The following is a 13,000-nucleotide window of genomic DNA, read 5'->3' on the forward strand; positions in this document are numbered from 1 at the left end:
GGGATAACAACAGGGATATCTCAAAACGCGCACAAGTCAACAAAAAGGGCACGTAACAGGCTAACACAGGTAAACAACAAAGGGATCTATCACACAAAGCAACAAGACACACAAATGAGATCCCCCAACAGCGCTCCATGCAGATCTCTGAGGACCCTGGGGACCTCCCGAAAGCATAAGGGCCTAGCAGACCCTGGGGACCTCCCGAACACAATCCGAAGTCTCTTTATATAGGTGGAGGTGACCAATGGCAGATGGTAGGTGGAGCTGGTAGGCTTCAACTCCTCCCATGAAGTCAACCTAAAAGAGACAGGACGCAAAAACACAGAACATGTGGGAGCATACGTCCAGGGACGTAACATGGATTGAGCAGAACCGTTTATTTCTTCAGGTCATACACTTGTACTGCTGCTGTAGAATTCTTTCGGACATCAATATACCAAACAGGAAATTTAACAAATCACAGAACAGGTCTTCTGTCTTCTGGACTGGTCCATCTGCCCATGAGCTCTCAGCCATACCTCCATCCATTCAACTGAACCAACACAGATGCTAGATACAACAAGGTGGCTGCCCTGTCCTGCCGTCCACATGGCTTCAAATTAGATTTCATTTAAATACACAGAGACAGCGGCAGTGAGATGAAAAGTGACCATTGAAAGTAGAGAAGCTGCATTTGTCCGGTTTATTATCAGAGATCATTAGTTCCCAGCTCACACAAGTGTGGAATAATTATTAGGCAGGCAGACAGAAAGCAAAAAGACAAGAAAGAGATCAAGCCGATTAGACAGCCACTGTGAGCTCAGAGGTGATAAGATTTACCCTCCAACTTACCTGTGGACACACACACACATGTGGACGTAGTCTCGGGTCTCTGTTGTTCAATATAACTGAATTGATCTAATTTCGTCCCTCGCTCACTTCTACTAACTCGTGGTTGTGTTTACTCAGGCCTGATGAAGAGTTTATCTCTGAAGCTCCTCGGCCTTGCACGTGTTCATGTAGAAGATGTGTGGATGGGGGGGTAATATCGCCACAGACCTGCCCTATGTGTCTCTTGCAGCAGCTGCTGAATGGGTTTACAGCCCTACAGTTGACACCCCCACACTTGACCCTTCTGGACATTAAAAAAAACTCTAGGAGAGATTAAAAAAAAGGTGGGAAGGAGTGATAGAGAGAGGGAAGCCCTTCCAGGGGAGAGTGAGCCTGCAAGTGGTGTCAGTGCAGGGCTGGTGATGGTTTGTCCAAGAAGAGAAAAAGTCCTACAGTTGTAGAGGTGGAGAAGTCCACAATGTAGTATAGACACTGGACAGTGCAGAGTCCTTCAGAGACCCAGCAGGACGCAGCAAGCACATCCCCTGCTGGACCTGTCCGAGGAAGGAGAAGAAATTGTGGCACCTAAGGTCTTGAAGATGTTTTCAAGCTTTTTGGAGGAATTCTTTCAGCCACTCTGATCTCATTGGTCAGCAGGTCTGCATGTGTCTCTGTTTTCAGATCTGGGACTTTGCATCACACAAAGACGATTGTCGTTGGGAAACACTGCAGCAACATGTCGGCGCTAGGACCGCGGCGCCTCCACCTGCGTCGGGTAAGGCGGGGGTGTCGATTACCGAGTCGTGGATGGCTGCGCTACACCCGTCGAGTCGGGTCAGAGGACGGCGGCTCTCCGCTGCTGAGATGATCTTCAGACCTCGACATTTTCATCGCCAGCTCAGCTCCGCCGCGTTCCTGTCATAATCTGTCTAATCTGTCCCGCCGTGTGTCTTCGGCTGGTGAGTTTTGTTCAGCCGGCGCCGGCGCTCTGTGGTGAACGACTCGGTGTTCGCGCTGATCATGTCCTGGTCTGGACTGCAGGTCCCTCTGATGATGAACTGAAGCTCATAAAGTTCTACACAAACTCTACAATAGTGTCTAATCTGGAGAGAGGGGTGTAGTACAAGAAGAGTAACTACTACAATGTACAGTACAATGTACGTTTACATTTACAGCATTTACCAGACGCCCTTATCCAGAGGGACATACAGTCAGTAGTGACAGGGACAGTCCCCCCCCTGGAGACACGGGTGTATATTATAAAAACCTGGCGTACAGTATAAAATGTATATTATAAAAATATGAACTATAATGGCCCACTATGGGCTGGTGGTTAAGGAAACGACATCATAATCAGAAGGTACCCCACTGAGGTCCCCTTGATGAAGGTCCCGTCCCCACAAAAAAGTGTTGAGTATAATATGTAGTGTGTAATATAGTATAAAAGTGGAGTATAATATGTAGTGTGTAATATAGTATAAAAGTGGAGTATAATATGTAGTGTGTAATATAGTATAAAAGTGGAGTATAATATTGTAGTGTGGTATATAATATAAAAGTGTTGAGTATAATATGTAGTGTGTAATATAGTATAAAAGTGGAGTATAATATGTAGTGTGTAATATAGTATAAAAGTGGAGTATAATATTGTAGTGTGGTATATAATATAAAAGTGTTGAGTATAATATGTAGTGTGTAATATAGTATAAAAATGTCGAGTATAATATTGTAGTGTGGTATATAATATAAACGTGTGGAGTATTATATGTATAATATATAGTGTGTAATATAATATAAAAGTGTGGAGTATTATATGTATAATATATAGTGTGTAATATAATATAAAAGTGTGGAGTATTATATGTATAATATATAGTGTGTAATATAATATAAAAGTGTGGAGTATTATATGTATAATATATAGTGTGTAATATAATATAAAAGTGTGGAGTATTATATGTATAATATATAGTGTGTAATATAATATAAAAGTGTAGAGTATTATATGTATAATATATAGTGTGTAATATAATATAAAAGTGTGGAGTATTTATTATTTTGAATCCGGCGTGTTAAATGTATTGAATTGTTCTTCAGAGCCGCCAGCTGGACTCATGGTGGAGGTGAAGAGCTACTGTGGGGCGGGAGCCTCCATCGGACAGACCTGGGTAGACGAGGGTCTGGCCCCCTGCTTTTACTTCACACTTGTCCCCTCCGTCCTCCTAACCCTGTCCTTCTTGTTCGGCACCTTCCACTGCCTATGCTACCGCCGCTATGGTGCCGACATGGAGCCCAAGTTCGTGCCGCGCTCGCGCCTGTACCGGCTGCAGCTGGGCCTGTCGGCGCTGCTGCTGCTGGAGGCGGCGGCGCTGCCGGTGTTCCAGGCGGCCCGGGGAGAGGCCGAGCTGCCTGGGTACGTGCTGCTGTACGGCTGCCTGTCCGTCCTGGCCTGGGCCTGGGCCGCGGCCCTGCTGAGGCTGGAGCGGAGGCGGGTCATGGTGCGGGACCGGACCAGGGGACACAGCACCGTGCTGCTGCTGTTCTGGGCCGCGGCGTTCGCTGCCGAGAACCTGGCGCTGATCTCCTGGAATAGCCCAGACTGGTGGTGGGGACTGGAGAACACCAAGCAGCAGGTGAGCAGCGGACTTCTCCACAACCTCATAAGGGGTTCAGATTAGGGCTGCAACTAACGATTATTTTAATAATCGATTAATTTTTGATTAATCGTAGAATTGGATAAAAAAAACAAGAAAAGCATTCATTTCCAACCCTTTATTCAAAAACAGAACCAAAATCTTTAGAAAGTGCACAAACATGTTGCTCCTTGAGCTGTTATAATAATAATAAAATAAAATAAAAATGGACTAACACAAAAAACATACACATGTATGCTTTACATCTGCCAAATATAGACTTTTTTTTTTAAATAAAGTGCCACCTGAGCTGCCAGAACGATAAATAATTTATAAAAAAATAAAGAACAATACAAATCAGAAAATTTAACAGGATTTGTTTGAATGTCAGAACTTGTTCTCTACACTACACTGCAGATGCACACACTCACAAACTCTCACACTGACACACACACACACTGCAAAAAATGCTTTTCTAACTTAGTAGTTTTGTCCTGATTTCAGTCCAAATCTCTAAAAAATCTTAAATCAAGATTTACTAGACACATACATTCTGATAAAACATCTAAGAATTAAGTGATTGTTTGTTTCAAACAAGCAAAATTATCTGCCAATGGGGTAAGAAAACTAATCTTAATGAGATATAATCTCAAACAGAAGTTTTAAGCATCACTTAATTTTCTCATGCAATTTTTCTTGTCTAGTAATCTTGATTTAAGATTTTTTAGATATTTGGACTGGAAACGAGACAAAAACAGTTTGAAAAATGAATGGACCAAAAAAGGCTAGTGAATAAAAACATGTCTTTAGTCTTTTAATGCTAAGTAACTATAGCACCCCTGCTTTACTACTGTTATTAACGCGCTAACGCTAACTTGTCATGCTTGTCAAGCTGGATGACGGGTAAACATTTACATTTACAGCATTTATCAGACGCCCTTATCCAGAGCGACTTACAATCAGTAGTTACAGGGACAGTCTCCCTGGAGCAACTTAGGGTTAAGTGTCTTGCTCAGGGACACAATAGGCGAGTTGTCCTTGCGGAGACGCAGAGAACAGTCCGAACGCTGTTTCATCCCCTCCACACCTGTAGGTGGCGCTGTAAATCCCCGTCTAGTTCTCCTCCGCGGCGAGTTAAACACCAGCACCAGGGACATTACGTTCCTCACTTCACAGCGGAACTAAAGTAGGATTCTGTAGCGACTTACCCTGCTGCTGAACTCCCTTCCTCCTCATCAAACATGCGTTTCAGGTGCAGGATCATTGCCGTGGGGCTCCCGTGCCGTGCCATGTCGCTTTTGCATATTTTCTCGCAGATTTCTCTACCTCCGCCATGTATCTGTCCTCTACCTCTGCTTTTTTTTTTTGTTTGTTTTTTTTGCTCCGCGCTTGCATCTGTGCGTGAGAGAGACCGAGTGTGTTCACTCCGCTCCGCGCTCAAATAAAGTTTTTTTTAAATAATCAAACGTCTCCGCGTCGTGCAACACAACGAATCGATTAGGAAATTTGTTGCCAACTCTTTTAGTAATCGATTTTTATCGATTCAATCGGTTCGTTGTTGCAGCCCTAGTTCAGATCTCATGATGCTGCAGAAGTGGAGCGTGCAGCTATAGTTATACTATACTTTTTATATAGTATAGTACTTTTTATATACTATAACTATACTTTTTATATAGTATAGTACTTTAATATAGTATTGTACTTTTTATACAGTATAGTACTTTTATATAGTATAGTACTTTTTATATACTACAACTATACTTTTTATATAGTATAGTACTTTTTATATACTGTAGTACTTTTTATATACTACAACTATACTTTTTATATAGTATAGTACTTTTTATATACTATAACTATACTTTTTATATAGTATAGTACTTTTTATATACTATAGTACTTTTATATACTATAACTATACTTTTTATTAAGTTAGTACTTTGTATATACTATAACTATACTTTTTATATAGTAGAACTTTTTTATTGTTATAGCTATACTTTTTTTTATTTTAGTGGCCATCAAAGAGAGATCTGTGTAACTAGACCGGCTTTTACCGCATTACGTTCCAACCTCAGAGCCTCCACAGATCTTATCGCTCTGCAGGATATTAGAACGGGCTTTTCCAAATGAAATCCGCCGCATGTAGGGTCGTGAATAAAATTAGTAGAGAGGGATATGATGTGAGGCGGCGACGGCTGGAACACGATCCGGTGTGCAGCGCCATGAATATCAGCGTGACCTTTGAGTGCCGTATTTATCTGGTGACTAATGAGGCCTTTGTTTGAAGGTGCATTTTTTTGTCCGTTGAGATAAGAAACCAGCTTTTCAAGTCCCCAGCTCAACATCTGCTTTAAGCCCCGATCACCTGTTTCAGTTTAGTGGAGAGACATTTTCAGCAGGTTCTAGGTACGCGAGGTCCGGCTCTTCCTGTCCTTGGGTCCCACGCTGGATTTGAGAATTTGAAGTATTTCTTTTTTTTTTGTGGGTCGGCCGTGACTCAGCAGAGTCCGTTCACGTTTCTGCTGATTCATTCTGAGTTGCACAACGTCCCCTCCCTCTGCTACACTGACACGTGCCACTAGGTGGGGCTAGTGGGTGTGTTGTTTCACACTACTACTACTTTAACAGGGACAGTCCCCCTGGACACACTCAGGGTTAAGTGTCTTGCTCAGGGACACGACTCAGCCCACTGCACACCAACGGTGATGGTTAAATACAGAGGACACGTTTCACCGTGTCACCGTGTGCTGCGCTGCAGTGTCTCACAATGACAATCACGTCACTTTTTCGCTTTAAAAAAGAAATAGGTCAATATGAATAATTTTTCATCTGTTATGTCAAATAAATTCTTCTCTCCTGAAGAAGGTGGGGGTTTAGGGCTGAGAACAACTAACCGGTAACTTACCAACTAGCAGCAACATCTAGTAGAAATGAGCACAGACCCTCTGCTCTGCTGTAGCTTCGTGCAGATATGGACGTTCCTCTCCACGTTCCTCTCTAATACCTGCAGGTGGAGTTCGCGTTCTGGCTGGTCCGCTACGCAGGATCCGGAGCGCTCTTCCTCATTGGCCTGAAGGCTCCAGGTTTGCCACGGAGACCCTACATGCTTCTGATCAATGAGGACGAGCGAGATGTTGAGCACGGACAGGTACAGGACCTCTTTCCTTCTTCTGCTGAGTGGGCTTTGATGTGGTAAAACCGCTGCTGCCCGTAGCCTCTGCTGGGACGGCCGTCGGAGAACCAGTCCGCGTGGAAGGACTTTGGGAAGAAGGTGCGTCTGCTGGTGCCCTACATGTGGCCCAAGGGCAGTGTGCTGCTCCAGATGCTGGTCCTGCTGTGCCTGGGCCTCCTGATGACCGAGCGCGTCATCAACGTCTTCGTTCCCATCTTCTACAAGAACATCGGTACGAATCGGAGGGCTCGGGGGCCTCAGCGGTCAACCTTCCAACACCGACCTTCTGTCCCCATCTGTCTACAGTCAATGACCTGAGTAACCAGAGCAGCTGGACGACGCTGGCCACCACGGTGTGTGTGTACGTTCTCCTGAAGTTCCTGCAGGGTGGTGGGGCAGGTGTGTATGTGTCTCTGAAGCCGTGTCGGTCCCCAGCCCGGGTAAAACCCCCTCATTCTGCTCTCCGGCAGGAGCGTCGGGGTTTGTGAGCAACATGCGCAGCTTCCTGTGGATCCGCGTGCAGCAGTACACCAACCGGGTGGTCCAGGTGCGGCTCTTCGCCCACCTGCACGCGCTGTCCCTACGCTGGCACCTGGGCCGCCGCACGGGCGACGTCCTGCGCAGCATTGACCGTGGGACGTCCTCCATCAACACGCTCCTCAGGTCCGCTCACCTGCTCCCTCCGTAATGTGATCATAAAAATACGCTTTTATTTATACTGCATACACAATTTGGAGAAAAGGGGGATTTAAAAAAAACGTTCTACGTCTGTGAAGTTATCTGAAAGATGAGTCGTGGCAACTAGTTTGTTTCGCTTAACAAGCCGGTTCAAGGCACGAGTGAGGTATAATTTACCTGGAGGACAAATTTGTGGTCACCAGTCCAGTTGCCAGACTACAATGACTGGGTCGGCGGTGACCTGGCGGTTAAGGAAGCGACCCCGTAATCAGAAGGTTGCCGGTTCGAATCACTGAGGTGCACACTACATATTATACTCCACTTTAATACTATATTACACACTACATATTATACTCCACTTTAATACAATATTACACACTACATATAGTATAAAAGTGGAGTATAATATGTAGTGTGTAATATAGTATAAAAGTGGAGTATAATATGTAGTGTGTAATATAGTATAAAAGTGTTGAGTATAATATGTAGTGTGTAATATAGTATAAAAGTGGAGTATAATATGTAGTGTGTAATATAGTATAAAAGTGGAGTATAATATGTAGTGTGTAATATAGTATAGTGTGTAATATAGTATAAAAGTGTTGAGTATAATATGTAGTGTGTAATATAGTATAAAAGTGGAGTATAATATGTAGTGTGTAATATAGTATAAAAGTGTGGAGTATAATATGTAGTGTGTAATATAGTATAAAAGTGTTGAGTATAATATGTAGTGTGTAATATAGTATAAAAGTGTTGAGTATAATATGTAGTGTGTAATATAGTATAAAAGTGTTGAGTATAATATGTAGTGTGTAATATAGTATAAAAGTGTTGAGTATAATATGTAGTGTGTAATATAGTATAAAAGTGGAGTATAATATGTAGTGTGTAATATAGTATAAAAGTGGAGTATAATATGTAGTGTGTAATATAGTATAGTGTGTAATATAGTATAAAAGTGGAGTATAATATGTAGTGTGTAATATAGTATAAAAGTGTTGAGTATAATATGTAGTGTGTAATATAGTATAAAAGTGGAGTATAATATGTAGTGTGTTGTATAGTATAAAAGTGTGGAGTATAATATGTAGTGTGTAATATAGTATAAAAGTGTTGAGTATAATATGTAGTGTGTAATATAGTATAAAAGTGTTGAGTATAATATGTAGTGTGTAATATAGTATAAAAGTGTTGAGTATAATATGTAGTGTGTAATATAGTATAAAAGTGGAGTATAATATGTAGTGTGTAATATAGTATAAAAGTGTTGAGTATAATATGTAGTGTGTAATATAGTATAAAAGTGTTGAGTATAATATGTAGTGTGTAATATAGTATAAAGTGTTGAGTATAATATGTAGTGTGTAATATAGTATAAAAGTGGAGTATAATATGTAGTGTGTAATATAGTATAAAAGTGGAGTATAATATGTAGTGTGTAATATAGTATAGTGTGTAATATAGTATAAAAGTGGAGTATAATATGTAGTGTGTAATATAGTATAAAAGTGTTGAGTATAATATGTAGTGTGTAATATAGTATAAAAGTGTTGAGTATAATATGTAGTGTGTAATATAGTATAAAAGTGTTGAGTATAATATGTAGTGTGTAATATAGTATAAAAGTGGAGTATAATATTACACACTACATATTATACTCAACACCTTTATACTATATTACACACTACATATTATACTCAACACTTTTATACTATATTACACACTACATATTATACTCCACTTTTATACTATATTACACACTACATATTATACTCAACACTTTTATACTATATTACACACTACATATTATACTCAACACTTTTATACTATATTACACACTACATATTATACCACTGAGGTCCCCTTGATGAAGGTCTCGTCCCCACACGCTGCTCCCCAAGGGTGATGGTTAAATACAGAGGACACATTTCACCGTGTCACCGTGTGCTGCGCTGCGGTGTTTCACAATGATTGTGGAGCCGTGAAGGTGTCAGGGAGAACATTCCATAGTCGGCCATGGATTTTAGTTTGGTTCTGGGTATCGAGCCGGTTTGAGTGGAGTGGATCGGCAGACAGGAAGACAGGACAGGAAGCCAGCGGAGTGGAGAACAGACGTGAGGCTGATGAGTTTTGGACGTATATCTTGATTTCTCTTTTTGGAAATCCCAAAGAGAAGGTGTGTTGCAGTCTATAGTCCAGTCTATAGGCGACAATGGCATGGATCTTGTAGGGTGAGAGTGAGGCGGAGTTTAGCGGTATTTCAGAGGTCTTGCACAGGTGGTTGACATGGGATTTTAACGCCAAGGTTAGTGACTGTTGCGGAGGTAGAGGATAAAGAGGACCGACAGGGCCAAGGACAGACCCTTGAGTGACCCCACACGTGACAGAGCTGTTTCGGGCGGGGCAGAAACCTGATGGAAATTTTCACATAGATTGTTTTGTTGAAGGTGGTCCTGAAAATGGATATGGTGATGTAGTTACAAATACAGGACATTTGTATGAAGAGTGGGGTTTTCGGTCTGATTACGGCTTTTTTTAAAACAAAGGGGACATGTGCAGCTTATAAATGAGGTAATGAGGGGACCTGGAGCAGATAAGGTATAAGGTTTCATCCTCCTGATAATGTCCTTCACGTCTTCCAAGGTGACTTCAGGAAAGCAGATCCAAACGCTAGAGGGTTATTTTTCCAGTTATATTTAAATATGAACAGAGTAGTTCAAAGGTCAAGGTCACCTATCAGATTTCACTTATATAACAAATGTAAATAAGATTAAAGGATTCTAACGCTCTCGTTTTTTAACCCTGCAGCTACATCGTGTTCAACATCTTCCCCACCATCGCCGACATCGTCATCGCCATCGCCTACTTTGCCTCCTACTTCAACGGCTGGTTTGGCCTCATCGTCTTCATCTGCATGGCCCTCTACCTCAGTGAGTAAATCTGCGGCCGCCGCCGGCTCGTCCGTGCGGTTAAATACTGACCCGGTGATCTGCTGCCGACGCAGCCATAACCGTCATCATCACCGAATGGAGGACCAAGTTCCGCCGGGAAATGAACCTGCTGGACAACGCTGCCAACTCCAAGGCTGTGGATTCCCTGCTCAACTTTGAGACCGTAGGACAACGTTATTCCAGAATACATGTTTAAATCAGAAAGAAAGGGGACTGATTGTATTTCTTTTAGGTGAAATACTACAACGCCGAGAGCTACGAGGTCAACCGCTACGAGGAGGCGATTGTCAAGTATCTGGTAATAGTCGCAGTCGTCTGGAATGAGAATAATTCGTCTTCGGTTGGTTGTGGATGGAGACGGGAATGTCTGCTTCTCCCAGGCGTCAGAGTGGAAGACCAACGCTTCGCTGGCCTTCCTGAACCAGACTCAGAACATCATCGTTGGTTTAGGCCTGCTGGCTGGATCGCTGCTCTGCGCCCACTATGTCAGTGAGGGCAAGTTTCAGGTGTGTGTGTGTGTGTGTGTGTGTGTGTGTGTGTAAAGGACATATGAGACATAATCAGTGAGAGAGCAGTCGTCCCTCTTCACACCCTGTCTCTCGCTGCATAGGTGGGAGACTACGTTCTCTTCGGCACCTACATCATCCAGCTGTACAGCCCTCTCAACTGGTTTGGGACGTACTACAGGTGAGACGTCCGGCTGAGGGACACGAGAAGTGCCGTATAGTCGTTATTGTTAAAAAACGGTAATAAAAGTGATGTTCATCCCCGCACAGATTGATCCAGAAGTCTTTTGTTGACATGGAGAGCATGTTCAAGCTGTTTGATGAGGAACAGGAAGTAAGTGTGTGTGGTTGTCCCGCTTGGATGCCAGTGAAGTGGGACATCGGAGGGATTTATATAAGCCGTGTCCTTTCAGGTGAAGGACGACGTTAATGCAGGAAACCTCCTGTTCCAGCTGGGGAAGGTGGAGTTTGAAAATGTGAATTTCAGCTACATTGAAGGGTGAATTAGTGGAGAACATGTGATCACGATTCTGCTTCTTGGTGCTGTAACCAGGTTTCCATGGTGACACTGAACTGAAATATCGCTTTTTTCCGCAGGAAGGAGATTCTGAAAGATGTTTCCTTCACTGTGTTACCAGGCCAAACTGTGGCACTGGTGAGTTTGTGGGAACCACGTTGACCAAGGTTGCCGTGTTCGTGCGTTTACTTCACTCACTTCATGTACTTTTTACAGGTCGGGCAGACAGGGTCGGGAAAAAGCACGATCATCCGCCTTCTGTTCCGCTTCTACGATGTCCAGGGAGGGTGCATCCGGATCGACGGCCAGGACATCACCAAGGTGAGAACTCCACCGTGAGATGGGACGGAGACCTGAGACGCTGGGCCTGACACTAGTGTGTGTGTGGGTGTGTGTGTGTAGGTGAAACAGACCTCGCTGCGTGCACACATCGGGGTCGTCCCTCAGGACACGGTGCTGTTCAATGACAATATTCGCGAAAACATTCGCTACGGTCGAATATCCGCCACTGACCAGGAGGTGGAGGAGGCGGCCATCGCTGCTGACATCCACCACAAAATCCAGAGCTTCCCTGAAGGTGAGAACGGCCGTTTCATTTGCAGTTCTGGTTTTATTCACTCTCTTTTTTACTATGAGACAGTTACAAGTTACTCTAGATATGGTCTAAACCGTCCTGGTCACGTTTCATCAGGATATGGCACCCAGGTGGGAGAGAGAGGCCTGAAGCTGAGCGGTGGGGAGAAGCAGAGGGTGGCCATCGCTCGCACCATCCTCAAGGCCCCGCAGATCATTCTGCTGGACGAGGTGTGTCCCCGCGGTGGACGTGGCCAAAGCCGTCGCATCGTGGGAGGCGTCGGTTTCATGTTCTCCTGTCTGTGCAGGCCACCTCGGCACTGGACACGCAGACAGAGCGCAACATCCAGGCGTCGCTGGCTAAAGTGTGCGCCAACAGGACCACCGTGGTGGTGGCGCACAGGTACCGCGTCATTTCTATACCCCCGTCTCCCCCTGGACTTTCTTCACCTGCCAACTTCCTTCCTGCTCCAGGTTGTCCACAGTCATTGCTGCGGACCAGATTTTAGTCGTGAAGGACGGCCACATTGCAGAGAGGGGCAGGTGAGTGACGGTGCGAACGGCGAGAACCGCTGGCGCAGAGAACCTGTGCAGAACCCGTGCGGGCCGTGTGTGTTCCAGGCACGAGGAGCTGCTGGCGAAGGGAGGACTCTACGCTGACATGTGGCTGAAGCAGCAGCAGAGCCAGGACGCCGACTCCGCGTCAGACTCCGAGTCCAAGGACCGGCAGTCGGAGAAGCTGCAGTGACGGGCCCGTTCTGGGGTTCCGTTCCATGTTCCGACTATTTATTTCAGATGTTTGGTTTGTGAGAGTGTGGATAGCAGAGAGCATCGTCTTCAGCATTAATATTTTTTACGCTTGTTATACTGTTAGATTCTGGTGTATACTGTAATATATTTAGAATTTATTTAAGAATTCTGAACAAAGTCTCATGTTAAGGACACAATATCGCGCTGACAGCTCTTATGATCCGATAACGTGAGGCTCAGTGTAATTAAATCAATTTAAAAAAGACATTTGTTGCTTTGTGAGCGAATGTCGGTGCCATGATAGAAATTCGGATGATATATTCTCATGTACAGGGTTTGAGTGTTTTTTTGGTGTTTTTGTGTTGGTATATGATTATAATGAATATCAATTCAGTACGCTG

General features: G+C 43.8%; 1 protein-coding gene across 1 annotated transcript; it reads left to right on the forward strand.

Moving 5' to 3' along the window:
* The first annotated feature begins 1,607 nt into the window (after window positions 1-1,607).
* On the forward strand, window positions 1,608-13,000 carry abcb6a (ATP binding cassette subfamily B member 6 (LAN blood group) a). Its single transcript, XM_028969066.1, has 20 exons — window positions 1,608-1,772; window positions 2,911-3,446; window positions 6,460-6,597; window positions 6,664-6,853; window positions 6,928-7,020; window positions 7,092-7,284; window positions 10,111-10,232; window positions 10,307-10,416; window positions 10,486-10,551; window positions 10,634-10,759; window positions 10,864-10,940; window positions 11,030-11,093; window positions 11,173-11,258; window positions 11,357-11,414; window positions 11,493-11,597; window positions 11,679-11,853; window positions 11,968-12,080; window positions 12,158-12,252; window positions 12,324-12,392; window positions 12,471-13,000. Exons 2-20 carry the CDS (start codon window positions 2,928-2,930, stop codon window positions 12,595-12,597), a joined length of 2,526 nt encoding a protein of 841 aa, XP_028824899.1. The 5' UTR covers window positions 1,608-1,772; window positions 2,911-2,927; the 3' UTR covers window positions 12,598-13,000.

Source organism: Denticeps clupeoides, unplaced genomic scaffold (assembly GCF_900700375.1).
Source record: "Denticeps clupeoides unplaced genomic scaffold, fDenClu1.1, whole genome shotgun sequence".
In the NCBI taxonomy this organism is placed as follows: Eukaryota; Metazoa; Chordata; class Actinopteri; order Clupeiformes; family Denticipitidae; genus Denticeps; species Denticeps clupeoides.

Excerpts from the sequence above, each read along its gene's own strand:
- abcb6a (XM_028969066.1), top strand. The coding sequence starts at position 2,928 with ATGGTGGAGGTGAAGAGCTACTGTGGGGCGGGAGCCTCCATCGGACAG. Across the intron at positions 10,552-10,633 it reads AGGCGATTGTCAAGTATCTG|GCGTCAGAGTGGAAGACCAA; the intron begins GTAATAGTCGCA and ends TGCTTCTCCCAG. Across the intron at positions 12,081-12,157 it reads AGATCATTCTGCTGGACGAG|GCCACCTCGGCACTGGACAC; the intron begins GTGTGTCCCCGC and ends CTGTCTGTGCAG.